Here is a 27,926-nt window from a genome sequence, read left to right as displayed (position 1 = left end):
ACCACACACACTATTCTGCCTCCAAGACAAAGACTTTACCATGAGAGCTACCTGGATTCACTGAAATAAGTTGGTAGACCAGCTGGAAATAGTAGTGCTTCCACTTTTGATGTCTGACAATCCACTGCCTCCATATCTTTCACTCCTGAGTCTACATCCTACAAGGTGCTGAACACACGAGCCAAGATGCATGAACGTAAGCACACACTTAAGTACTTTGCTAGATTCAGGCCAGAGTGCTCAGCACCTTGCAGGATTGAGTCCCTGGTATCTATGGCCACATGTTAGATCCTCACATGGTAACATGCAAATCACTAATCCTGTTCCTCTGTTAGAACAAGAAATCAGTGTTGAAAAGGGGCCCTAAAAACTAGCTGATGATCTATGTTAGTGAACACTTACAAAACAAGATAGATCCAGATCTACCACTCCACTGAGCCAGGACCTGGAGGAGAGGGCAAATGGGGAAGTATTCATTAAAAAAGAAGATATTTTCTTCAGTTTCCAAAAAAGGAACAAGGGTGTTGAAAACAAAAATGGAGGAAAGGCAAGACTTACCTGTGTAAACCTAAAGAGAAGCCTATTTGTGCTAATTAATGATCATTAATGATCTGGATGATGGGATGGATTGCACCCTCACAAATTTGCAGATGACACTAGGCTGCGGGGAGAGATGATATGCTGGAGGGCAGGGATAGGGTCCAGAGTGACCTAGACAAATTGGAGGATTGAGCCAAAAGAAACCTGATGAGGTTCAACAAGGACAGGTGCAGAGTCCTGCACATACGACGGAAGAATCCCATGCACTGCTACAAACTAGGGACCGAGTGGCTGGGCAGCAGTTCCGCAGAAAAGGACCTAGGGGTTACAGTGGACGAGAAGCTGGATATGAGTCAACAGTGTGCCCTTGTTGCGAAGAAGGCTAACGGCATTTTGGGCTGTATAAGTAGAAGCATTGCCAGCAGATCGAGGGACATGATCATTCCCCTCTATTCGGCATTGGTGAGGCCTCATCTGGAGTACTACAAGAAGGATGTGGAAAAATTGGAAAGAATCGAGCAAAGGGCAACAAAAATCATTAGGGGACTGGAGCACATGATTTATGAGGAGAGGCTGAGGGAACTGGGATTATTCAGTCTGCAGAAGAGAAGAATGAGGGGGGATTTGATAGCTGCTTTCAACTACCTGAAAGGGGGTTCCAAAGAGGATGGATCTAGACTATTCTCAATGGTACCAGATGACAGAATGAGGAGTAATGGTCTCAAGTTGCAGTGGGGGAGGTCTAGGTTGGAAATTAGGAAAAAACTATTTCACTAGGAGGGTGGTGAAGCACTGGAATGGGTTACCTAGGGAGGTGGTGGAATCTCCTTCCTTAGAGGTTTTTAAGGTCAGGCTTGACAAAGCCCTGGCTGGGATGATTTAGTTGATGATTAGTCCTGCTTTGAGCAGGGGGGTTGGACTAGATGACCTCCAGAGATCCCTTCCAACCGTGACAGACTATGATTCTATGACCTAATTTAGAACTGAGCCCAATATTTTTAACTCTGCTCATCTGCTCCAATACTTCGATTAGCTACAGTGGCTTTGCTTTTATTTGACCCATTTTGGGCATATATTCACCTCTACATTTTTTTTTTAAACTTCAGTAGCTGCACACTAAATTCCAGCCCATTATAATTGGATCAAATGAGCTGCGTGGTGCTATTCCTAATTGAAACTCTATAGAAAGCTGTGGTCTGCAGAGCACCTGGGAGAAAGTAGAACAAAGCCTTTAATGTGCAAAGTGAAGATTTGCCAGCCATCAGCTTCACAGCTCATCAGGAGGAATTAGCAGACTATTCTGGGCCTTCTTTTTTGGACAGGTTTCTAGGAAACAAAATTTTTCCCAACTTGGTATACAAAACAAAATGGTAAAGTGTTTTATGCTTTGTGACTTCATTTATTGGATGAAGCAGCCAGGGAAATTTAGAGGATATTATTATTATTGTTATTATTATTATTTGAGGTAAGTAATGATTTGCAGAGGGGAATGGGGTGAGAATATATTGTAGAAAACATAACATGTTGCCTTTCCTTGCTAAACATAATGGAAATAAAATATGATCACTAAGTTTTGCATACTAATAAATTTGTTATGACTTCATCCAATTATGGCACATTTAGCAGTTTGTACTCCACAGTGAAATCTGCAATTATAATTTTTGTGACTTTATGTTCTAGACATGTTTATGGGATTGCAGTTTAGCAGCTCCTAATCCATGCTACATTTTTATATCCCATATAAAATTTGTTGCAAGTTGCATACTCACATTTGTTATTTAGAAGACAGGTGCACAGAAAGCAAAGCTGATGGTGATACACCAGGGCTAGCTAGCAGTCCTCAACTCTGCAACACATTTCTCTCAGGAGATGAAGCCCCAGTTTAAAAATAAATCTAGTTAACCAATAATTTAGCACAATCAATATATTTATAATAACCATCAACTGTACATAGAGCAGGCTGTTACCATTTCCTTTTCATTTATAGAAGGTTTTATCATTCAATTTGTAGACCTTAGCATTAAAGGGTTTTTTGTTTTGGTTTTTTGTATGGATCTCTCCTAGTTCTAGAAAGACCATACTGTTACTGCATTTATTCAATGAGCTTTTAAAAAAAAGATGTGTGCATGAGTGGAACTAAGAGCTTTGGCTTGAACTAGGCAAATTACGAACAAACATTATGTAAACATCCTCATATGGCTCAGTCAGTACACTTTAGCTGAGCTTGGTCCCTGTCCATTGTCACAGCATTCTTAAACAAACAGAAAATGAATAGCATCATTTGATGATGGTTGATCAGAAGAAATAGAAAAGCTAATGGACATAAAGCTATCAGCAAGGCTGTGTACAAACACCAATATTTGTATTCACTTCTGGGCTAGAATTAGGATAGAAATGATAACTTGTCACAAAGCTCTATTTCACTCATGCCTCCCCTACCCCCACCAGGTAAATGAGTGTGCAAGGCTCCAGGCCCATTAAGATTTGTGAGATCTGAAGCCTTGTGCCCCTGGATTAAAACAGTCTCAGAGACATGTCTGTCTGGTCTGTCAGTGACTGATGGTAAAATTTCAGCTGTAGGGCTGAGACACTGTAAATACATTTTCACTGCTATTGTTTCCTTTGGGGGGTGTGGCGGCAAATGTTTTAACACTAGATTATAGACGTAGAGTGGCCACCCAGGCTTGAATTTGCTAATGGGATAGTACTGCCTAATTGCATGGACCTAATTTAGCAGCTGGCTAGGGATGAGCTCAGAGCCACAAAAGAGAAGAATGTTATACAGTGTTGATCCATGATGGGCAAATGACAGAATTCCTATCCTCAAGAATTTGAAAATAAGAAGGAAATACCAGAATAAATTGTGGAAATTTATTTTCATTCTGAAGTGTACAGAAACCCTAGTCTCAATGTCTGTGTCCTGCCCATGATTTATAGCACCTTCGCAAGTAAAATGGTGTTCTGAAAAGAGCAGGAATTTTCAAGCTGATGCATTAGTCAGTTGGAAAGTACTAGTACTTTAGTCTTGGAATTTCATCTGTCTCGCCATAGACTGGTGTTCCTTAACATAACTCAGACTCCTTTGAAGGGACAGGAACTGTGACCCAGTGTGTCTTACCCCACTTTAAACCTTAGCAGACCAACCTGGCATGTACAAGTTCTTTAATGACCTAGTCTGTCATTCTATAGGGTACATATTCCCAATGACTACCCAGGAAGGAGGTGACTACAACAACCAATCACTAGGACAGGCACAGGCTACAACCTCATTCACCTTTATTGAAACTTCCCTTGAACAAGAGCATGTGGCTCTATATGACTACAATGGAAAATGCACATCTACATCTGAGGCCAAATCTGGCCTCTCATTTTTGACCAGACATAAAAGTCTCCTAGGGTGAAGAAAAATAATCATTGTGTTTCCTATATAGTTGCTCTGATGCACCAAAGATGAAGTGCCCCTTTTGGTTGTGCACCTTAATATACAGGCCATTGTTCAACTTTCCTCTGTTTGCACTTAGACTGCATACAGTAGTCACATATAAAATTTTACCCATTTTACTTCAGATAACTAAACTATGTTACTGCAAGTACTGAGATAGCACCAAGATATCTAAGGTGACTGACAAGTTAAATGCAACCAATACATAGTCCTAGTTAATAATAAGAGCTGTGACAAATACTGAACAATCAGGTACCCATTCAAAAGTGATGATAAAAGAACAACTCACACCCATCACATTCAAGGAAAAAGTTCACATTACTTCAATATGACAGCTGGGTTATTTTTAAGGTTATGGGCTATAATATTCCTTTTTAAAACAAATTTATTGTGGGGTTTGTTTCTTTCAAAATTGTGGTAAATACTTTTCCTTTTGGAGAGGGAATATATTATTTAACTCCATTTGTTTTATATATATATATACATTCACATGCATACACACAAGCACTGGAAGGTACTATTGAATCTGGTCTCAGGTCCTTACCACATTGCAAGGGTGTTCAGCTCAGGAGTACCAACAACTTGCTCCAATCTGCTAGCTTTGCAAATTGTCTCCTTTCCAATGGAGAGGATTGGTTATATTATATGTATATAAGAGAAGGCCCCTCATCCAATCTCTACCCACTGCTTAAGAAAAGATTTGCCAATTCAGATTATTGTCTACAGCATGCAAATATGAAATAAAAGAAAGGAATAAAAAAGTTGACTAACCTAACCCACCTGAGCTCGGCTCACAGGGATCAATATCCTCGTCATCACTGGGACATTCAGCTGAGGCCACCAGGATGTCATCTGTGGTCTGCAAAGAAAATAAAGTCAAGTAGATTCACTTAAACTGAGCCAGCATATGGTCAGATGATCATTAGCATATCTGCCATCACTCAGATTTATGTAAAGTCCTAAATAGCTGAGCATTTCAGCCTTAATATTTTATGATACAAAGATGCTCTCCATTTGTATTACAATGGGGATCTGCTTTTCTATACATTCATGTCATTTTTCAAAGGATTCTGTCAGATACCAAAAGCAGGCAATTGAAAATTTCATGACAATTCTCTTCAGCCATTTTGTTCTAACAAGAAAGAGAACATAGACGGACAAAGTACTTGCATTTAGATGTTATTCTTTTCTCTCTATGTCCAATATATAAACTATGAATATATACAGAAAAAACTGGGGGCATAAATCCCAGCCAAAACGGAGCATATTAAATTTATTGTAGTTGCAGACAACATCAGAGGTGCATCAATAGTTTTTCTGCAATAATTATACTTGCATTCTTAAGAGTAGCTACAGTACCATATCGACTGCTACAGAATATTTACAACTGCTCAGGAAAAAGACCTGACTATCATTTGCAGACAGCTGCATGAAAACATATGCTCAATGTATAGTCGTGGTCTAAAAAGCAAACAAAATGATAGGATGTATGAAGAATGGGTTAGAAAATAACACTGATAATATTAGAATCTCTTATATAAAAGGGAATTCTGTATCTAGTTCTGATAACTATATTTCAAAAAGGATACAGCAGAAACAGAATGGTTCCAAATATGGGTGACCAAAATTATTAGAGGTATTAAAGATTTCCCTAGGAAAAAACTGAATGGGGGGACTATTTAATTTGCAGAGGAGACAAATAAGAGGGTACATGATAGAGGTGTACAAAACAGTGAGTGGTACTTAGAAGTACTCCTATTTACCTTCTTATAGTACAACAAGAAGAGGACATTCAATGAATCTGAAAGCCAACCATTTAAAAACTGATAAAGAGAAATACGTCTTTATATAGTGTACAATTACTGTGTCCAGATCTTAGTTGGATTAAGACACTAATAGATATTTATAAACCCAATGAGAACATCCACAATTACATTAGAAATAGAAGAACTAAATAAGTGGCATCTACGTAAGTCAAACACTTAGGGTATGTCTATACTGCAGTTAAAAACCCGCAATGGACATTTGAAAGCTGACTCGGGCTTTGGCTTGCAGGGCTGTTTAATAGTGGTGTAGATGTTTGGGCTCAAGCTGGACACAATCCCAAGCCCAAACATTTACACTGCAATTAAACAGACACTTAGCTCAAGCCCTGCCAGTAGGGTGACCAGATGTCCCAATTTTATAGGGACAGTCCTATATTTGGAGCTTTGTTTTGTATAGGTGCCAATTACCTCCCCACCCCCATCCCAATTTTTCACACTTGCTGTCTGGTCACCCTACCTGCAAGTCCAAGTCAGCTGGCACGGGTGAGCTGTGGGTGTCTAACTGCAGTGTAGACATACCCTTAGTGATGTTGTTAAGAAGGAACTTTCTCCATCATCAAGTTAATCCATAATTGTCCATTTCAATGTTACTTGTACCTTCCCATGAAACACTTGGTACTAGCCAAGGCTGGAGATATGATACACTACATGGACCTCAGGATGCAGCTGGAATATAGTCATTCCTATGGTCCTATATGGTACTTATCCAAACTGTGAGATGCAAAATATATTCATCAGTGTGATATCTTACAATTAAGCACCTTTTCCAATGAATAAAGGGAGGAAATCTGTTCCATGTTCAGCTTTTAAACCTATGAGGAATATCACTTTGATGCAACACTTTTATTTCTCTACAGATGTTTGGCAATGTTGTTTATTCTTCTTCTAGTTGAAGTTTTACGGCTAAGAATGTTTATTAAAATAGGCTTATTCTTTGATGTGCCTCACAAATATTAAGGAGCATATGCTTACAACATGCTCATGAGGTAGGGAAGTGCTATTATCCCCATTTTACAGGTGGAGGACTGAGGCACAGGAAGATTAAGTGACTGACCCAAAGTCATATAAGAAGTTGATGGAAGACATCATAGTCCAGTGCCTAAACCACAGAACCACCCTTCCTCAGGGAAAACCACATTGTAAATCTATGAGATTGGCAAAGAAACTGGAAGATATACGAAGAGAGAGAGAGACAAAAAGACACGTAACCTTTTTTTGTATACCATATAGAAAAAATTGGAACTGTAGCCAAAAGGTAGCTACAAATATCCTAATACATTCCCAGGCAAAAAACAAAACAAAATATTTACTGAGACAACTGAAGGCTGCACATACCTCCCTCCATTTTTGAAAAATGGCCTAAGAAGACTCTGCAGCTGAAAACCAACCAACCATCCTTAAAAATGTGGAAATAAAAAGTTAAGCTACTGCTTTAAGAAACAAACAAAACTCAAAAAACATGGAAAATCAGCATGAGTCAATCAGACACTCTTAGCTGTGTCCACATAGTCTCATCTTTCCATCTACTTGTAACACTAAAGACATTCTCTTTGTGCAGTCTGCAGATGGCCAATTGAAAAGTTATGTCTGTGGTATGACACTTTGTCACCACTCTAACCTTTGCTCTTTCTAGCTAAGACCCATAAGTTGCATGCCTAAGAAGTTTCTATGTATTATTTTGATTCAACAATGTAACATTTGTACAAGTAGCAGGACATGGAATCTTAATGCATAGCAGGAAATGAGATTCTTCACTATTCTATTGGTATAATCAGGAATTGTTAAAGAATGTCTTTCGGCATGGACTATGCATGTCTCTAAAGAAGGTCATAATCTGAACAACCACTGTATGACTCATATGAAAGTGTGTGATGAATGGATAAAATTGTCTCTGGTTGTTCTGAGGGGAGAGCTGCAAGGGCAGAGTTAAATGTTCTTAGGTGATCTTAACTCTGCTTTTCTGTAGTTTGCAATGCACTTGAAATTATCAGAAAGAATTCTAAACTGTCAATGGGATTTTATTCCTTCTGCATCTGAAAGAATGAGGATGTTTTTCTGCATGTTTACTTACAAGGGATAAAAGTGGTTTTCTAATGTAGTTGGAACCTTATATATGAAGAGAGAACTACTGAGTGTATTTAATAGAGATCTATGAAAATTCCAGCTCTTGGCTACTTAAGGAGTCCATCTATGAGCACAAAGAGGTGTTATTGATTCTACTGTACATATATAAATGAAGGCTCGGTTTTCTTTTAAAAAATTGTGATACAACATGCAAGCCAGCATACATGCCAAGAAAGGCCTCACTAGAACTGCTGAATATTCAAGTCAATGATATGTCTAAAACTGATTTTGTAACAATGGTGGTTTAAAAGCACTCAATCATATACCAGGATTGGACTGAAGGTGGAAGGGGCAAGATGATATGAAAATTGTTTTCTTCCATGAAAAACATTTCCAAAATATTTGCAGTTTAAATATCAATTAATTATGTGTCACAAAAACAAACAAACTAAAACCAAAACCCAAAAACGCAACATTGTTTACAAACAGAGGGCAAGGAAAGAGTGAAAGCTAAGTGGAGTGGCACTGACCAAAGTTAGCAATGAATGCTGTCTAAGTGCTGAAGGCATTTTTAAAATGGATTAAACATTAGCTCTAATAATATAAAATATGAAGAATATATATAAAAATAAAATATTATGAGCAAAATAATAGTCCTTTCTCTGACAAACCTCCCATTTACTTCAATACTTCAATTACTGCCTAGATAAAGGCAGTAGGATTTAGCTCTAGAGTTCTAAGACTGCTAAGAGGTCCAGATAAATAAGATCAGGGAGAGTAAAAGGTCTACATTAAACTTACTGTAAATTGCCTTTTTCTGGTGATTTTAATGTGGACAAAGAGCATTCAAATAAATTAGTTTTCCAAAATGAATTGCACTTGTTGTTACCACCCATGATAAATGTTACCAATTAACAGGACAGCTGCACCAAGCCTTTTCATTAAACATGGATTTTAAAATCAGAGGAAAATCTCCCCTTCCCCCCACCCCACATTTGCAGTGAGTGTCTAACAGGATAACATAAAAGCTGGTGTTATCATAATATGAAATCGGATTAGAATGTCTCTTGGGTGAATTGTTCAATTCATTTTAACAGTGATAATCTAGTTGTAAGAGATTTTTGTTTTTAAATGGCAGGTGTACATCCTGAAAGGCTGACCCTGATTTCATTATTATTTTTTCTTTGTGCATTACCATATTTTTAGGAGAGTTCAACTTAAATGACTGTGCAATGTTTAAGACAGAATTTATTTTGTGATGTCCGGCTATTTAAAAAGTTGGACATTTGTGATGTTTAAAAAAAAGATGGTCAGAAAAGTTCATAAATATCAGACCTATATAAAAATGGGCAAAAATCACACATTGTAAAGGCTGGAAGTTGAGAAATAACACCACATTTAGGCTCTGACCCTTACCTACTCACATGAGTAGTCTCTCTGAAGTGAACATGATTGCCCACATGAGTAAGAGCTGCTTGCAACAATAAAGGTTAGAGGAATTGGCTCTCAGTCATCACAGTGGAAATACAAAATGTCACCCAGCTGCAATCTTGCTTGTGGAAGGGGATGGTGATTGTTTCAAAGGAAGCTGCTGGCCAGTCTTTCCAGCTCAAATAATTTTGGCTTACTTGTGGCATTAGACACAATAACAGACTCTACAGCAGTAGATAAATATCAAGAAGTCTCATGGGATCTGGCCATTGGATACTGATGACATGAGACTCTTTTCTGGTAATACTTGGCTAACATTAGATTGCAGAAAACAACTGGGGATAAAGTAAGAATATGAAGTTATTTATACAGTGAACAGGGGGCATCAAACAGGGGAGTTTGAGAGGGAGTTTGTAGGAGTAAAAAAGACTAACAGCAGCATGGTTTGGAAAGGCTGTGTCACCAGTGCCAACATGGCTCCTGACTCCTCCAACTTCCCCTGTGTCCAGACAGAAAACCTGGCTGTGGATGCCTTACCCAGGTCCTGGTGTGGATATGCAGAGACTGTGGCCTGCATTACCCCATCGTGGAAAGCAACACTGGGGGAAACATCAGTGTGAGAGGTGCCTACTGAAGGATTTCTCAGGAGGTAGGTAGGAGAGCTACAGGAGGGGGTGGCTACGCTGAGGAGCATCCGTGCACAGGAAGAGTTCATTGAAAACATGCATATGGAGACCTCAAAGTCTAAGGACAAAATCCAGCTGGAGAGTAGTGCAGTAACACCACCAGGAGAGGAGGAAACTGCTACTTTGCAGGGAGGAACTTGGATGCTGATTACTTCTGACAGCAGGCAGTGGTCCACCCCTGCTCCCAAACCAGGATCTGAGAACAGGAGCCATATTCGAGGATGGAACTAGAGCAGGGATCTCAAACTCAAATCATGACGAGGGCCACATGAGGACTATTACATTGGACTGAGGGCCGCATCACTGACACCTTTTCATATAAAGATAAAAAAGCCCCCGCCCCGCTGCCCCCGGCCCAGCCCCCACTCCACCCGTTCCATGAGGCCCCGCCCCACCCCACCTCTTCCCAACCTTTCCCCGCCTCTATTCCAACCCTTTCCCCAAAATCTCCACCCCAACTCCGCCCCCTCCCTGCCCCTATTCCAACCCCTTCCCCAAATACCCGCCCCTTCCCCGCCTCTTCTCTGCCTCCTCTCTGAGCGCACAGCTCCCTGCTCCTTCCCCCTCCCTCTTGGAAAGCACTAAGCGCCACCAAACAGCTGTTTGGTGGCAGGAAGCGCCTGGAGGTAGGCAGAGGAGCGGGGCGGCATGCTGGGGGGCGGAGTGGGTGAGAGGAGCTTGGTGGCCACAGGAAATAACTCCACGGGCTGCATGAGGCCCACAGGCTGCGTGTTTGAGACCACTGAACTAGAGGAACTTGAGGAATTATTCTGGCAGGTTCTCTGGCCTGTGTTGTACAGGTGGTAAGCCTAGATGATCACAATGGTCCCTTCTGGCCTTGGAATCTATGTGGTAATGGTTATGGATGGCATGTCATTGAAGCTGGTTGAGGGGTTGGAAAACAGGATAAGAGGCAGGAACTCAGTGACTATAGACAAGAGACCATGGGAAAACATAATTTCAGATGTAGGACTGGGAATTAAACCTCTTTTAATTGTATGTCTCTCCTTTTCCCCAGTTCTTTGTTATCAGATCTGTTCACACTATCACATCATTTTTTCCCCTGGGAAAGCATATTAAAATACTTTTGCATCAGTCCAATGAAAATTAGTTACAACTGATTTTTAGACATAGAGGGCTGCTTTGACTTAACAAGAAAAGAAGTATAGACAAAGAACCAAGATATAAATAACAGATTGAGAAAACCCACAAATAGATGCGGCTGTCATCTTAATTAGCTATTGCAAATACAGATTTTTCCCTAAACACACAGTTCATGTAATATCTACAGAAGAAATAATTGTTCAATGTTTACTGTGCTTTTTTTTTTAAGTTACTGTTTGGACACATTACACTTCTAAGAAGTAAACTACTTCACTGAAAATTGATATATCAGATATATTTTTATTTTTTTAAAATGTGGAATAAAATAAGCCAAACCAATGGGAACGCTGGCAGAAACAACAAGGTATGAAAAATCAGGAAAGAGTTCATGTGGAAAAAAAATCAAATTTCATTTTTGGGACTGGATTAACAGAGAAATTTTCTAGCCAAGACTCTGTAATTTAAATTTAATTTACTGTGTATGCAACTGAACTCTATGACTGGCTGTTGAAACAGTTGTGAAAATATGTCACATTAATCAATCCTATTCTTCAGTTAGCTTCTCCCTGGTGTTTATAACCTTCCACACAATAAGGCAGTCTGCTGAGAAAGACATAGAAGTGATATAGCAGTAATATCAGCCCTAAATGACATCCCATTTGGAAAAGGTTCTCTACATTTGTATTTAACCTGGAATAGGTCAAACAAGTACATCTGTATCAATTTAAACTAGTCTACCCCCATATGAAAAGTCTTTTCTCATGCTCACTTTATTGGGAAGTGATGTTTCAAGACATGGATATACACAAGACAAGTGTATACACAATATTCATGATTTCTTCTATTAATGTTTACAATATTATTGTCCTGTAAGATGAAAATAAAATAACTGAAGAAAATGTGATAAATGAAGGAGGGGGATAGCTTCCTTTTATACAGCCAGACAGTTAGCTATAAAATCCCTCTTGGTAGCTGTTCTCTACTTGCTTTACCTGTAAAGAGTTAAAAAAGCCCATAGGTAAAAAGAAGGGAATGGGCACCTGACCAAAAGAGCCAATGGGAGGGCTAGAACTTAAATTTGGGGGAAAATAACTTTCCCTTTGTCTGTTTGTTGTTGTTCTCCGGAGAGAGGAGAGGCAGAGCAGGATCTGGGCTGAACTATGATGTAGGAAGCTTTAAGCCAGGTATGAAAAACCATCAGATCATACCTAGAGATTGCTTATCTGATACACCAGATATGTAAGTAAGTCAGGGAAAGTCTAGGAAGATGCAATTAGGGTTATTTCTTTTATTTCTTATTGGCTTGTGGACTCCTCTGTGCTAACCTCAGGTGCTTTTGTTTTGCTTGTAATCTTTAAGCTGAACCTCAAGAGAGCTGTCTTGATGCTTAATTTTTGTAATATGTTTTTTTTTTTTTTGATCTAGCAAAAAGCCTAAGTTCCAGATGTATTTCCTTTCTTTCTGTTTTTAATAAAATGTACCTTTTTTAAGAACAGGATTGGATTTTTGTGTCCCTAAGAGCTTTGTACATATGTTGTTTAAATAGCTGGTGGCAACAGCTGATTTCCTTTGTTTTTTCTTTCTCAGTTCTTCCCTGGAGGGGGGTGAAAGGGCTTGAGGGTACCCCACAGGAAGGAATTCCCAAGACTGCCTTTCTGGGTTCTCAAAATGGGTTTTGTTTGCATTTGTTGGTGGCAGCATCTACCCATCAAAGGTCAGAGAGAAGCTGTAACCTTGGGAGTTTAATACAAGCCTGGAGTGGCCAGTATTAATTTTTAGAATCCTTAGTGGTGGCAGATGACAGTGGTAGCAAAAAGTAGACTGGCAAAAAGCAGAAGAGTAATCTGTTCCTATTAATAAAAAGCATCAATGTTCTAAAGTATGATGGGCAAACACTGATTTCACCAAACAAAGCTCTAAGGGCTAGACACAGGATACCATAGGAGACTGGGGGTGTTACAGCACCTTTTGAGTCCTCCTTCCCAAGTCTCGGAGCTGGCAGTTGGCAGGCTTGCTCCTCCAGAGCAATGGGAACAACATCAGGCTGGCTCCCACCTCTGTACTTATAATTGATTAGACTAGGTGGCATTTGCAAATGTCCTCCTTCTCTAACTTGTTCAAAATTCACAAAGTGAATTTTTGCATGAAAGTGGCTGTTTGCATCACTGCAAATAATGTGCAGTGTTGTTCCCCTTTTCCCCTAAATGACAAAAAACATCTAAATTCCCGGGGGTATGAAATCCCATGAATAGATGAAAAATGCTACACACAATGTTTTAGTGTTTTGCTAAATGATTTTTGCAAAATGATTGATATTTTTCTTTTTACAAAATAATGTCTGCAGAATTGCATGACTTTCATTTAAACTTAGAATCTGAAGTGAATTGCTTTGAACAAAGCCTGAGAACCATCCATCTTCCCTGGGAAAAGCAGAAATAAAGAGCTTAGAAACTCCAAATGTTGGGATAGTTGCAGTTTTTTTTATTTGGAGAGAACATCAGGCAGCGCAGTATGCTGAAGTAAGTTAAAATATTGCTGAAAGATGTAGCTAAAAGATTTTTTAAAAATCCAAATGATTTCTTAGTGGATCATGCCCCTAGATCTCAACATTTGAAAGATGTTAATTTCCTGGAGCTATAGAGAAAAATCTATATTTATTATCTCTCTTTCTGTCTCTTTTCTCCTCCTGTCCTGGAACTATGCAGGACCTGATGGCTATAAAATTAATCACTGAACTCTTTCTCTGTGGATCTCCTCATTAGGCAACTGATGAAAATTCTTCCAACTTCTTCAATATATCTTTCATTAGTCATTGTTGCTACATTGTAAGGGATAAGAATGACACATTTAACTTTCTCCCTATCACATATCATTAGTGTAGTTGTAAATTAGCCGTTTTCCCCCTCTAAAATGACTATAGTAATTTACTACAGCTGAAGTTTCTTATCACCACAGTGAGTAGGAATTGTATAGTGATAATGCATGTAAGTGTAGGTATTATTTCATTTTTGTGTGTGTTTGGGGAAGTTTTGCAGCCATGCCTCTTGAGCTGTGATTATCTACTGTCAGTTAAATTGAGTTAGGTCAGATTGTTATTTGGGTAGCAGATTTTAAGTGATACCGGAGCATGTGGTGCTTGCGAATCAGTAGCAGGCACTTTATCTTCTGCATGAGAACTGGACCAATGCAGCAACATGGTTCTGGTTGCACACTGTTGGCATTACTGTCATTTATGGTATTGTTGTTGCTGTCATCTGTTTTCCTCTGCAGTTTCAGTTGGGAAGACTATTCTTAGAATCAATTAGGGTTGGAAGAGACCTCAGGAGGTCATCTAGTCCAATCCCCTGCTCAAAGCAGGACCAACACCAACTAAATCATCCCAGCCAAGGCTCTGTCAAGCCCGGCCTTAAAAACCTCTAAGGATGGAGATTCCACCACCTCCCTAGGTAACTGATTCCAGTGCTTCACCATCCTCCTAGTGAAATAGTTTTTCCTAATATCCAACCTAGACCTCCCCCACTGCAACTTAAGACCATTACTCCTCATTCTGTCATCTGCCACCACTGAGAAAAGCCTAGCTCCATCCTCTTTGGAACCCCCCTTCAGGTAGTTGAAGGCTGCTATCAAATCCCCCCACACTCTTCTCTTCTGCAGACTAAATAAGCTCAGTTCCCTCAGCTTCCTCTCATAAGTCGTACCCCAGCCCCCTAATAATTTTCGTTGCCCTCTGCTGGACTCTCTCCAATTTGTCCACATCCCTTCTGTAGTGGGGGGACCAAAACTGGACACAATACTCCAGGTATGGCCTCACTAGTGCCAAATAGAGGGGAATAATCATTTTCCTCAATCTGCTGGCAATACTCCTACTAATACAGCCCAATATGCTGTTGGCCTTCTTGGCAACAAGGGCACACTGCTGATTCATATCCAGCTTCTCGTCCACTGTAATCCCCAGGTCCTTTTCTGAAGAACTGCTGCTTAGCCAGTCCGTCCCCAGCCTGTAGCAGTGCATGGGATTCTTGCTTCCTAAGTGTAGGACTCTGCACTTGTCCTTGTTGAACCTCATCAGATTTCTTTCAGCCCAATCCTCTAATTTGTCATCACTTCCCCTCCTAAAAATTGTTATGTGTGGTCCTGCAGATACAAGATGCCTGCTGTGCGCCATGCTAGAGGTAAATCCCTATGTGCAATGGGCCAGATTGTCTCTGTCTCTCCTATTTGTGTGGTTGGAGGGAGGGAACATGCATACCTTGCCTAAAAGTCAGGGCCAGCTGTAATCCTTGAGCCAGAGAGAAGAGACTGCCCCTTTCATGTGTCCATAGGGGCTGGAAGGAGGTCGTGTCATGCAGGGCCGGCTCCAGCTTTTTTGCCACCCCAAGCGGCGAAGGGAAAAAAAAAAGAAAAACCCAATTGAGCTGCCACCGAAGAGAAAGGGGGGGAATGAAGGGCCTGCCACCGAATTGACGCCGAAGACCCGGACGTGCCACCCCAATAACGGACGGAGTGCTGCCCAATTTCTGTTGGCTGCCCCAGGCACCTGCTTCCTTCGCTTCACCAGGAGCCGGCCCTGGTGTCATGGTGCTACTCTCCCTCTGTACTCACAAAGCTGGCTAGGGAGAGGAAGGAAGCTTGATGCACAATTCCCCAGGATACAAACTTCTCCTTCACACCAGGGAACTGATGGATGCAACACGCGCCTCCCTGAGATACAATCCCTCCCAGAGTTTCCACTGTGACAGTGCAAAGCTGAACTTGCTCAGGGTGATGTTTACAATGTGCTCAAAGCCTATGAAGTGGTTGGTGAAAATCATGATAGGAGATGTTACTCAAACATGAAATATCTTATATAAAGCAGACATTTATGCCAACCCTGTGCAACTCTGCGTTCATCACTGGCACCTAATAAATAACAGCTACTGGACAGCTATGGGTCTATTCTATCTAAGGTACTTATATGTCCCCCATCACTGCAGTATCTGAGCACCTTGAAATCTTCAGTGCATTTATCTTCACAACACCCGTGAAAGGTAGGGAAGTGTGAAGAATAGCTAATAGAATGCTATATAACTTTCCCTTCCACCTCACTTTTAGATCCATAGATTTCTTGTGATATTTTTGTTTTCACACATCAGGTTTGACACTGATTTCATTCTGTGATCTCAGATTCTGCTATCATGAATCATTCTGGTCAGAAGTTGAACCTTTCCTTGGTTCATCCATTCCCTACTTTGTTTCCCCGGGTATACTCAGATTGGTACAAAACAAGTGACAATTAATGTACAAACCCTTAAAAGTCACTTCTGTTTTCTCTCTGGAAACCTCTTCAGAATACTGGTGTTAATTTATTTCTTCTCTGCACTACTGAATAATAAATAATAATAATAGTTGTAATAAAGTTTGATTATGCAGTTGTTTAAAAACTGCATTAAACTGAAAATATTTGAAATGAACTATGGCTGAGAAAATTTAAATGGTCTCTCTTCAGAGCAAGACACTTTGGCTCTAAGTCTAAGAGCAATGTGCCCTGGCATTAAGTTTCCATGTTCTGGTGTCATTATATTTTTAGACTTTTCTTTCACTGAAACAGATGTGCTGGCCTTCATTAATTCTGAACTCACACAACACAGCAGAGACTTTCACAGCCTTTTTTTTTAACCCATGGAGTATCTGCTTATTAAAGTCCAAAATTACAGCAGTGAAAGTAGAGCAATTAATTTATTTTCCTGCATTGCACATTGCAAGTCACAGGCATTGCTGAATTTTGGAAACATGAAACTCACTCAATTTGTATCCCTCTTCCAAAACCTCTCTCACTGACAGCAGGGGTTTTTTATTTTATTTTAACACTTTTAACCTGATACGTTTAGTTTTTCTTGTTTGGTTTTAATTTTGCCAGTCATCCAAGAAAGAAAGAAAGAAATGAATAATGGCAAATTGGGAGTTACATCCCAAAAATATGACTCAAGGTACTGTTCTATCCAAATTTAGGACACAAGACGTTATAGAAAAGAATGAAGCCATTTGTTTGTTTGGAAATACGCAAAAAGCAGAGTGAGAATGTCCTAACTTTGAACATTGCTTCCATCTATTTTACACAATTACAGTACTTACCTATTCTACACACAATGAGTACGCCTGACTCTGCTATTGTGTCACATCAGACTATCTTCCTCCATTGAAATCAATGGAAGTTTTGTTGTTGGCTTCAATTGGAGCAGAGTGAGAGCTACCACACAAGATGGTGAGCACTGCTGGCAAAGTAATAAGCACCTTCCATTCCCACTGACCTCATAATCTTCAAGAGGAAAAGGTTTACTTAAACAATTTAAAATTTCTCAGTACAAAATAATAAATGTCGACGGGATAAAGAAATCTGTATCTGGGGATGAACAGCCTATGGATTCTACCAGCCTAAACAATCATACTGGCCTTTGGCCACATTAGCAACACACTTAGTTGTAGTTAGAAAGATAAAAAAAAAAAAAACTTTGCATGTTCCTTTTGCAGCTATTTTTATTAATGCCATGATCAGAAAGAGAGACACAATCAGGTAATGAAAGAAACAACGTCAGTGTAGGGGGAAACAAATGATTGGTGATTCACAGATAGTAGACAGTACTCCACCATGGAATCTGTTACAATACTGAACACTAGCTCACCCCCACCATGTAAATGGAGGTTTTGTTTTGTGTATATCCAAGCATAATATATGTCATTGCTTACCTATAGTGTGGTGGAGCAGTACTAATATATTACTCTTCCAGAGGGGAATATGGTAGTAACAAAGATGGCAGATGGACCCCTGTCTCCTGGGTCAGAATAATTAAGCTAGTCACAAGAAGGTGAACATTGTACCACTCTTTGTATCATCCCTGCTGCATAGGGAGGGAAGACAGGCAGTATTACCAGGGAGGAACCATTTTAAATCCTTCTGAAGTAATGTGCTGAATCTTTCTATCTTATTGCTCTCCTGGCCACATCCTGTCCTCCAAGCATCACAACTCAATTTTGGGATTAAATAGGGAGTCTGTACTGCACCAACAGTCAAAAGGAAGTTGAAACTGACATGCCAATAATTCTTAGAAATGTGAACTATCACAATACTGAGCAGTATCAAACTCACCATTAAAAATAAGCACTCAATGTAACAGCCCATTGTTCTAGTGTGCTTTGAATTTCTTGTGTTTATAATGCAAATAATCCAAGTCTCAAAGTCAAGGACTGGTGCAAGTATTTGGAAAAATAATTATCAATATTAATGGGCAAAAGAGTGCTCTATGGAGCTTCTTTCTGAATGTGTAAAACTCCCATTAAAACTAATGAAAGTGAGACACACATGCATTGAAAGGAGAATATGCCTAAATGACTTTCAATAAGAAGTAGAATCTTCATTTAATGGCCTGCCTACTGTAGTGTTTTCACAAATGTGTTTGGATTTGTTAGTTTAAATTCATAATGGCATAAAAACAAACAAACAAAAAACCCAGCTCTACTCTCTTTTTACAAAATAATTGCATTAACTAGTCACAGTTGAAATAAACTATTGGAAAGCCAGCATGGGACCAAATTCTGCTATTGTGTGTCCAGGAGTTGCTCCTATTGACTTTACTAGGAGGTACATGTACACATTAAATGGCATCATTTGACCCCATCATTGATGGGTGTACAGGCTTGAATTTTTCTGAAAAAGAAACATTCAGTCTGAATATGAAACAGGAGGAAATAAAAAACTGCAATCACCATTTGACTAGTAAATGTTTGCTTCAGTCAGCACCTTTGTACAGCGATTTCAATGGACATTATAGGTGGCACAGGTAGCAATGCCTATAGCTAGTGTTGTCAAACACTTTCTAAGACCCAGTTTATAGTTGTTTATAATTTTTCCAGACTGTAGCTATTTGGGCTGAAATTGTCCATGCTGGGTGTCTCCCTGATATTGATTTTTTTTAAAAAAGGTTTTAACTAAAATGGTTCAATCATTTCTCAGAAGGAGATTTGGGAAAAATGAGTTGTTTTGCAATGTTAAGAAAATTCTTATAACTGTTTTATTGAGAAACTCTAGCACCTTTATGGTTTGGAGCAAGAACTGAAGTTTGGTTGACATCTTGGTGTCAGGGATGAGCTTTTTGCCACTTGTATGAAAATCTACCAAAATCTGGCCAAGCTATGAGCCTATAAAAAATTCAGTTTGCACATGCTCAGGAGAATATTGTTAGAGATTCTATGAGCACTTCATCCCAAGGGTGCAAGGGCTAAGCAGGATATGGCCCAAAATGTTAAGGGAATGTGGATGTGGCCCATAATGTTATGGGAAATTACTTTTAAAATCTGAAAAAAGTTCAAGTAATTTTCTGAATTTTAAATCTGTTTAAAGCTGATTAATATTAGGAATGCAACATGGCACATCTGTGAGGCACAATCCCCTGGCATATATGTTGTGATGTCCTCCAAATGAATCTAGGTTAAAATAGTTAATTCAGGCAAACTCTGATGTTTCACCTTCATTATCACATTATGAGGATATGGAATTTATGCAATTACTCAGAATATGATACAGAATTTAAACCAGAACAGGCTGGGAAATTAATGCTTAATACAAAACCAAGTTTAGTAAATTCCTATTTGTATTTTGATAAAGTCTTGTGATTCTTTGGTACGATTTTACAAGATACACCCTTATAAAATCATAATAATTTCATTGTTAAATTACAAAAATACTAAAAGGAGAACTGATCAGAGAGTAAACAACAAGAAACTGTGAAGTTGCTCATTAAAATTCAAAGACATTTAGCAAACTCTTGAGTCAAATTCAGAGGCAAGTCTAAGAAAGTCTACAGGGAGTCTTTGTTGGTGTAATTTACTCTTTCTTCTGGAACCCAGATGAGCATGCTATGTCAAGACAAATTATCACTCAACTCCAATAGCCTTATTTTCTTAGGGCTTGTCTACATGGAAAAATTATATTAATATAAGGTAAGGTGTGCAGTTAAAGCAATATAATTATATCTGTATAACTCCCCATGTGGTCACACTTTCTCTGGATTAAAGACTGGCTTTTTTCAGTTTATTTTATGCTGCTTTGGAAGGGGTTTAAACTAAACCAAAAAAAGGCACTTTTAGCCTGGAATAACTGTATCCACACAGGGAGAAGTGCCAGGATAACTATCACAGTTTAATTATGCTTGTATAGATATGAATGGGTATAAACTGTTCAGGAAGGACAAGCAGGGGAGGAAAGGAGGAGGAGTTACACTGTATTTAAGAGAGCGGTATGATTGCTTAGAGCTCCAGTATGAAACTGGAGAAAAGCCTGTTGAAAGTCTTTGGGTTAAGTTTAGAAGTGAGCGCAACAAAGGTGATGTTGTGGTGGGTGTGTGCTATAGACCAGGAGGATGAGGTAGACGAGGCTTTCTTCAGACAATTAACTGAAGTTTCCAGAACACAGGCCCTGGTTCTAATGGGGGACTCCAATCACCCTAACATCTGCTGGGAGAGCAATACAGCAGTGCACAGACAATCCAAGAAGTTTTTGGAGAGTGTTGGGGCCGTTCTCCTCTTGATCTGCTGCTTACAAACAGGGAAGAATTGGTAGGGTAAGTAGAATGGGGTGGCAACCTGGGCAACAATGACCATGAGATGGTTGAGTTCAGGATCCTCACAAAAGGAAGAAAGGAGAGTGGCAAAATATGGACCCTGAACTTCAGAAAAGCAGACTTTGATTCCCTTAGGGAACTGATGGGCAGGATCCCCTAGGAGACAAATTTGAGGGTGAATGGAGTCCAGGAAAGCTGACTGTATTTTGAAGAAGCCTTATTGAGGGAGCAGGAACAAACCATCCTGATGTGCAGAAAGAATAGCAAATATGGTAGGCAACCAGCTTGGCTTAACAGTGATGAAAGAACAGGTTAAGCACTATTTAGAAAAGCTGGACATGCACAAGTCATAGAATCATACAATCATAGAATATCAGAGTTGGAAGGGACCTCTGCAGGTCATCTAGTCCAACCCCCTACCCAGAGCAGGACCAATCCCCACCTAAATCATATCAGCCAGGGCTTTGAAAGTCCATGGGTCCAGATCTAATGCATCCGAGGGTGCTGAGGGAATTGGCTGATGTGACTGCGGAGCCATTGGCCATTATCTTTGAAAACCTGTGGTGATTGGGAGAGGTCCCAGACAATTGGAAAAAGGCAAATATAGTGCCAATCTTTAAAAACGGGAAGAAGGAGAACCCAGGGAACTACAGACCAGTCAGCCTCACCTCAGTCCCTGGAAAAATCATGGAGAAGGTCCTCAAGAAAACCATTTTGAAGCACTTGGAGGAGAGGAAGGTGATCAGGAACAGTCCTCATGGATTCACCAAGGGCAAGTCATGCCTGACCAACCTGATTGCCTTCTATGATGAGATAACTGGCTCTGTGGATATGGGGAAAGCAGTGGACATGATATATCTTGACTTTAGCAAAACTTTTGATATGGTCTCCCACAGTATTCTTGCCAGCAAGTTAAAAAAGTATGGATTGGATGAATGGACTATAAGGTGGCTAGAAAGCTGGCTAGATTGTCGGGCTCAATGGGTAGTGATTAATGGCTCAATGTCTAGTTGGCAGCCAGTATCAATCGGAGTACCCCAGGGGTCAGTTCTGGGGCTGGTTTTGTTTAACATCTTTATTAATGATATAGATGATGGGATGGATTGCACCCTCAGCAAGTTCGCAGATGACACTAAGCTGGGGTGGGGAGATAGACATGCTGGAGGGTAGGGATAGGATCCAGAGTAACCTAGACAAATTGGAGGACTGGACCAAAACAAATCTGACGAGGTTCAACAAGGACAAGTGCAGAGTCCTGCACTTGGGACGGAAGAATCCCATGTACCGCTATAGGCTGGGAACCAACTGGCTAAGAAGCAGTTTTGCAGAAAAGGATCTGGGGATTACAGTGGATGAGAAGCTGGATATGAGTCAGCAATGTGCCCTGGTTGCCAAGAAGGCTAATGGCAAATTGGGCTGCATTAGTAGGAGCATTTCCAGCAGATTGAGGGAAGTGATTATTCCCCTCTATACGGCACTGGTGAGGCCACATATGGAGTACTGCGTCCAGTTTTGGGCCGCCGCACTACAGAAAGGATGTGGACAAATTGGAGAGAGTCCAGCGGAGGGCAACAAAAATGATCAGGGGCTGGGGCACATGACTTACGAGGAGAAGATGAGGGAACTGGCCTTGTTTAGTCTGTAGAAGAGAAGAATGAGGTGGGATTTGATAACAGCTTTCAACTACCTGAAGGGGGGTTCCAAAAAGTATAGAGCTCGGCTGTTCTCAAAGTTGGCAGATGACAGAACAAGGAGCAACGCTCTCAAGTTGCAGTGGGGGAGGTCTAGGTTGGATATTAGGAAACGCTATTTCACCAGGAAGGTGGTGAAGCACTGGAATGAGTTACCTAAGAAGGTGGTGGAATCTGCATCCTTAGAGGCTTTTTAGGCCTGGCTTGACAAAGCCCTGACTGGGATGATTTACTTGGTGTTGGTCCTGCTTTGAGCTGGGGGTTGGACTAGATGACCTCCTGAGGTCTCTTCCCACCCTAATCTTCTATGATTCTATCACTTCTGTGGCAGAGCTTTCAAGGACTGCTTGACAGTGGAGATAACCATAATAGAGGTGAGGACCCACTGTTTGATAGACACTGGTTCAGACATCACCACTATTTCCAAATCATATTTCCAAAACTACTTAAAAGAGAGAGATCTGACAATGCACAATACCTGATTTGTACAACTAATGGCAGCTAATGGACTAGCCATCCCTGTCGTGGGATGCCTTAAAGCCAATGTAGAGTACATGGGTTGAATGATCTCCAGGAAATGCATCTTTATCCTAAAGGACACAGCTTCAGAAAACACTTTAATGGAGAACAGGGTATCTGGAATTCTCAGGATGAATATTATAAGAGAGCTGAAAGAAGTACTACTGGTAGGACAAGGAACCCAGGAGATGAACCGTCATAGGCAACCTAAGAAGGATAGTACACTGAAGTGGGTACTAGCCCAAGTGAAGAGACAGAGCTGTTTCCTGGATCTCCTGGGACAAATCAGCTATGTTAAGGTGGCATGGAGGCAGAAGGTGGTTATACCCCTCCATTTCTTCTGGAGTGAGAAGATTATTGATGGACACTGCTGGGTACCAGGTGACTTTGACATGTACCAAGTGCTTGTCGAGCAAACACCTGGCCCAGTCTCCCTAATGGGCTCTTGGTTGCAAATGTACTTGCTAATGCCAGCAAAGTGCCAGTCAGGCTGTTAAACTCAAGTGAGAAGGTCATAAAGTTGTGCCCCAGGGCCATAGTGGCAGAGGTACACTGACCAGAAGGAACGATTCCCCCAGGGAGAGTGGCCCTGGAAGAAAACTGATATGAGCTGCATGTGACAAAAGTGGAAAGGGAGCACAGTTTATCTCATTGCAAGTGGCACACAACAAAGAGCTACCCATTCCAGTCCAAGTGGACCTCCAAGGGTTAACGCATACACAGGTTGGCCATTTGCAGGTGCTACTAGAGAATCATGAAGAGGTTTTTTCCAGGGACGAGTGAGACTTTGGTTACACCACCAAAGTGACATACCAAAAACCTGATAAAACAGAGACACCGGAGGATTTCACCACAAGTGTTTCAGGAGGTAAAAAGACACATCCAGGACCTTGTGACTTCAGGTATCCTTAAAGAAAGCAATAGCCCCTGGGCATCACCCTTGGTGATTGTAAAAAAAGGTGATGGTGGGATGTGATTCTGCTATGACTACAGGTAACTGAATGAGGTGATGTGCAAGGATATCTATCTGCTAACCTGGGTGGAAGAGTCACTGGATACATTAGCAAAAAGAAAAGGAGTACTTGTGGCACCTTAGAGACTAACCAGTTTATTTGAGCATGAGCTTTCGTGAGCTACAGCTCACTTCATCGGATGCATACCGTGGAAACTGCAGCAGACTTTATATACACACAGAGAAATATGAAACAATACCTCCTATTGTTTCATATTCTCTGTGTGTATATAAAGTCTGCTGCAGTTTCCATGGTATGCATCCGATGAAGTGAGCTGTTGTTTCATATTCTCTGTGTGTATATAAAGTCTGCTGCAGTTTCCACGGTATGCATCCGATGAAGTGAGCTGTAGCTCACGAAAGCTCATGCTCAAATAAATTGGTTAGTCTCTAAGGTGCCACAAGTACTCCTTTTCTTTTTGCGAATACAGACTAACACGGCTGTTACTCTGAAACCTGGATACATTAGGAAGTGAAAGAGTGTTTTCAACCCACAATCTAACTTCTCGGTACTTCCAGGTTGCAGTGGAAGTACAAGACCAGGAAAAGACGGCAGTGACGACTCCGTTTAGGCTGTTCGAATGGACCCATATGCCACTTGGCTTATGCAATGTGTCCACTAGGTTCCAGAGACTAATGGCGGGGGGTGTTGGGTGACGATATCCTAGACACTTTGTTGATATATTTGGACTAGGTCATTGTATTTTCCAAAGATTTTGAGAATCATATGGAAAAATTGAACACAACAGTTGAAGGAACATGGATTGAAGCTGAAGCTGAGCAAGTGTTGCCTCCTATGTGAAAAAGTCAAATTCTTGTGCCATGGGATTTTGAAGAATGGAATCCAGGTAGATGAGAAGACCAGAGCACTGGAAAACTGGCCAGTCCCCAAGAATGCCAAGCAAGCATGGCAGGCTTTAGATTCCATGAGCTATTATAGACGATTTGTCCCAAAATTTGCGCATATTCCTGCACCCCTATATGAACTAGTGGCCAACTAGCTCAAAGGAAGGAAAAGGACCAATGCTTTGTGTGGGATGATGGCTGACAGTTTTTGACAAATTAAGACACTGGCTAATGTCACCACCTGTGCTTGATAATCCCAACTTTAGCCTGCCATTTATAGTGACAACTGATAGAAGCCTGCATGTGGTGCTCAACAAAAGGCAAGAGGGGACTGAGTGAATGATCACAGATGTGAGCTGAGGGCTCAGGAGGTCAGAAAGAAATGACAAAAACTACAGTGCTTTTAAACTAGAACTGCTGGCCTTGAAGTGGGCTGTCACTGAAAAAATTAAGCATTATTTAGTGTACTCCTAAATTCATGGTGATCTCAGGCCACAATCCACTCTGATACTTGGCAACATCTAACTTAGGGACAATTGAACACTGGTGGGCAGCCCAACATGCTGAATTCACTCATGAAGTACAGTATAAATTTGGTAGGCATAACATCAATGGAGACACTCTGTCTAGATTGCCTCTAGGGGAGGAATCAGAAGATGATGAAAATCTGGAGAAAGACTTCCTGGTCATTCCTGAAGACATTGTGTAGACTTGTTTGTGACTAGACAATCCAAAGACCGAGGATGAAGTGACTGTAAAGCAGTCGTGGGCAACCTGCACACTGCTTCCCGCAGCTTCCATTGGCCAGGAACGGCGAACTATGCAAATATAAACAAATGGTCTGGCGGCCCACTAGCAGATACCCTGATGGGCCGCGTGTACTCAAGGGAGGAGACTCAAACTCTACAACGAGAAGGTGACATCAGACCTCTCTTAGTGGCAGTCAACATTGAATGAGGCCCGACCAGACATTTGCGGCCAGATATCCCCAGTCTAAGAAGCTGACCAGACAGCATGAACGACTTAAGAGTACACCATGGAATGCTGTTCAGTGTGACATTCCATCCCCGAGATGGCGAAGAAGTGCAGCAGTTAATGGTGCCTTTGTTGCTACACTCTTATGTTTCTGAAGCCCATGAGAGATTCAAGTGCTGCCCACTGGATTAGTAGAGCATGCACATCCGGCAGCATGTGTTCAGGTGCCTTCCTCCCACTGTTTTGCAGCCATGTTGCTCTGTCCTGCAGCTGCTCCTGGGACCCTCCTGCTGGCTGTGCAGAGCGGGTGTGTGTGCTGATGTCAGGGTGTCCCCCTCCCCCTGCCCCTGAACCCCATCTCCACAGAGCAGGAGCTCTGAACCCTATCTCCATGGAGCTGCTGCAGTCTGATGTCTGAATGGTGAGTGAGTGAGTGCCTTTCTTAAAGAGACAGAGCATGGTTTCTGAGACTTCCTCAGCAGGCAGCTCACACAGTTTCTTTTTCTCTCTCTCAAACACACAGACACACTCTCTCTCTCTCCTCCTCCCTCCCCCCCTGCATGTACCCCATCTCCACAGAGCAAGGTAGGGGAGACAGTGCTCAGGACAGAGCAGGAGAGCTTTCAGTGAGTGCCTTAAAGAGACAGCACACGGTGTCTCTCAGAAACAGTAGCCAGCACACACACTGTCTCTGGGCCACACACACACACTCTGTCACTTTCACTCTCACCTCCCAACACATTGTCATTGTTACTTCTTGGTACTTCCTGCAATGCACATATATTCTCTGTAATTGTATTCTTTCCAAGTGTGTTATTTTAGTGTTTTGACTGGTCTGTGCATTTCATAATTTTTATTTTGCTTACATTTAACTTTAATTCTTTGAGTAGTGAGTTCTAAAATGCCTAACCTGTCCTGGCTGGAATAATTATCCCTATGGTAACTTCTAAAAAATATATATTATATCTAGGTTTTTTGATTCTACTGGTGATACACATCCGCACATACCTCGGTTCACATAACAAAATTTATTCCGCACATGGATGGAAAAAATTAGAGGGAACATTGCTTCAGACCCAGACATTTGTACTGATGCACCAGTGTTGGATGAAGCATGTCATCTGTAAATGGAAAAACGGACGTGCAGCCAACGCTGATGGCATTCCCCTAGAGCTGCTAAAATGTGCTACTGACCCTGTAGTGGAATCACTTCTGGCCATCTTTCATCTGGTGTGGAGAACTGAAATGTTGCAATTGCCTGGAAGGACAGTATTATGATCTTACTTTATAAGGGCAAGGGACCACACAGTGAATGTAAGAGCTACAGGCCTAACACCTTGTTGTCCATGCCAAGGAAGGTGTTTGTGCATGTTCTGCTGACATGTTTGGAGCCCTTGCTACATTGGAAGAGCCACACCCAACAGTCAGGATTCAGTTTGGCCTCCGCTTGTTGTCAGAGATACACCGTGAGTTCAAGAGACCCCTCCATGTAGTGTATGTCAATCTTAAAGCTGTGTTTGACTCAATTGACTGGGTCACACTATGGAAGTCCAAACCACTCCGCTGCACTTGATTAGAGAGCTGCATAATGGAACTTCTGCCAGTGCACGTCTAGGGAATTTGATGTCGGCACCTGTTAAATCAGTATGTGGAGTCAGGCAGGTCTGTATCTTGGCCACTGCACTCTTTTGTCAGGCAATATATTTCATAATGCAGCATTCCTTCACGTCCATAGGCATTAAGATCTCTTATTCTCAGACCTTGACTATGCTGATGATGATATTGTTCTTCTAGTACAGAGCCTCAACAGGTTTTGCAAGGCACTCCAGCAAATGGTGGAGGAATTGGCTAAAGTTGGGCTCCATGTTTCATGGACAAAGCTGCAAAATCTAGGACCTGGTCCACTGGTGACTCCAATCCCTTTGAATAATGAAACTGTTGAAGCAGTCTCCACCTCTTGCTGTTTGGTTCTATACTCATCAGTTCCTTCAACTCACCATTGGATTGGCATCACAGTGTCTGTCATGGGTCGTTAACAGCAAATATGGAATCAACATCATCTCAGCATGACAACCAAGTTCAGGATATATTCAAGCTGTATCCTCTCTGTACTGTTGTAGGGCTGCGAAACATGGACACTAGACTGGGCAAAGCTGGAGGCTTTCCACCCAAAATGCCAACATCATATATTGGGCAT

The 27,926-nt window shown here is 41.1% G+C and overlaps 1 protein-coding gene across 30 annotated transcripts in view; it reads right to left on the bottom strand.

Annotated features, from left to right (window-relative positions):
• Window positions 1-27,926, bottom strand: part of NRXN1 (neurexin 1) — a 1,265,182-nt gene that overhangs the window by 20,994 nt on the left and 1,216,262 nt on the right. For 23 of the 30 annotated variants that reach the window (XM_073339213.2, XM_073339188.2, XM_078852306.1 and 20 more), the window contains one exon: window positions 4,754-4,841. In XM_073339213.2, the coding sequence (XP_073195314.1) occupies window positions 4,754-4,841 (88 nt within the window). The remainder of the gene's footprint in view (window positions 1-4,753; window positions 4,842-27,926) is intronic. The other 7 variants (XM_078852299.1, XM_078852307.1, XM_073339200.2 and 4 more) reach the window with 1 other exon arrangement.

The sequence above is a fragment of the Lepidochelys kempii genome, chromosome 3 (assembly GCF_965140285.1).
Source record: "Lepidochelys kempii isolate rLepKem1 chromosome 3, rLepKem1.hap1, whole genome shotgun sequence".
Lineage (NCBI taxonomy): Eukaryota > Metazoa > Chordata > Testudines > Cheloniidae > Lepidochelys > Lepidochelys kempii.
The sequence above is the reverse complement of the archived record's forward strand: the minus strand, read 5'-3'. Positions and strand labels throughout refer to the sequence as shown.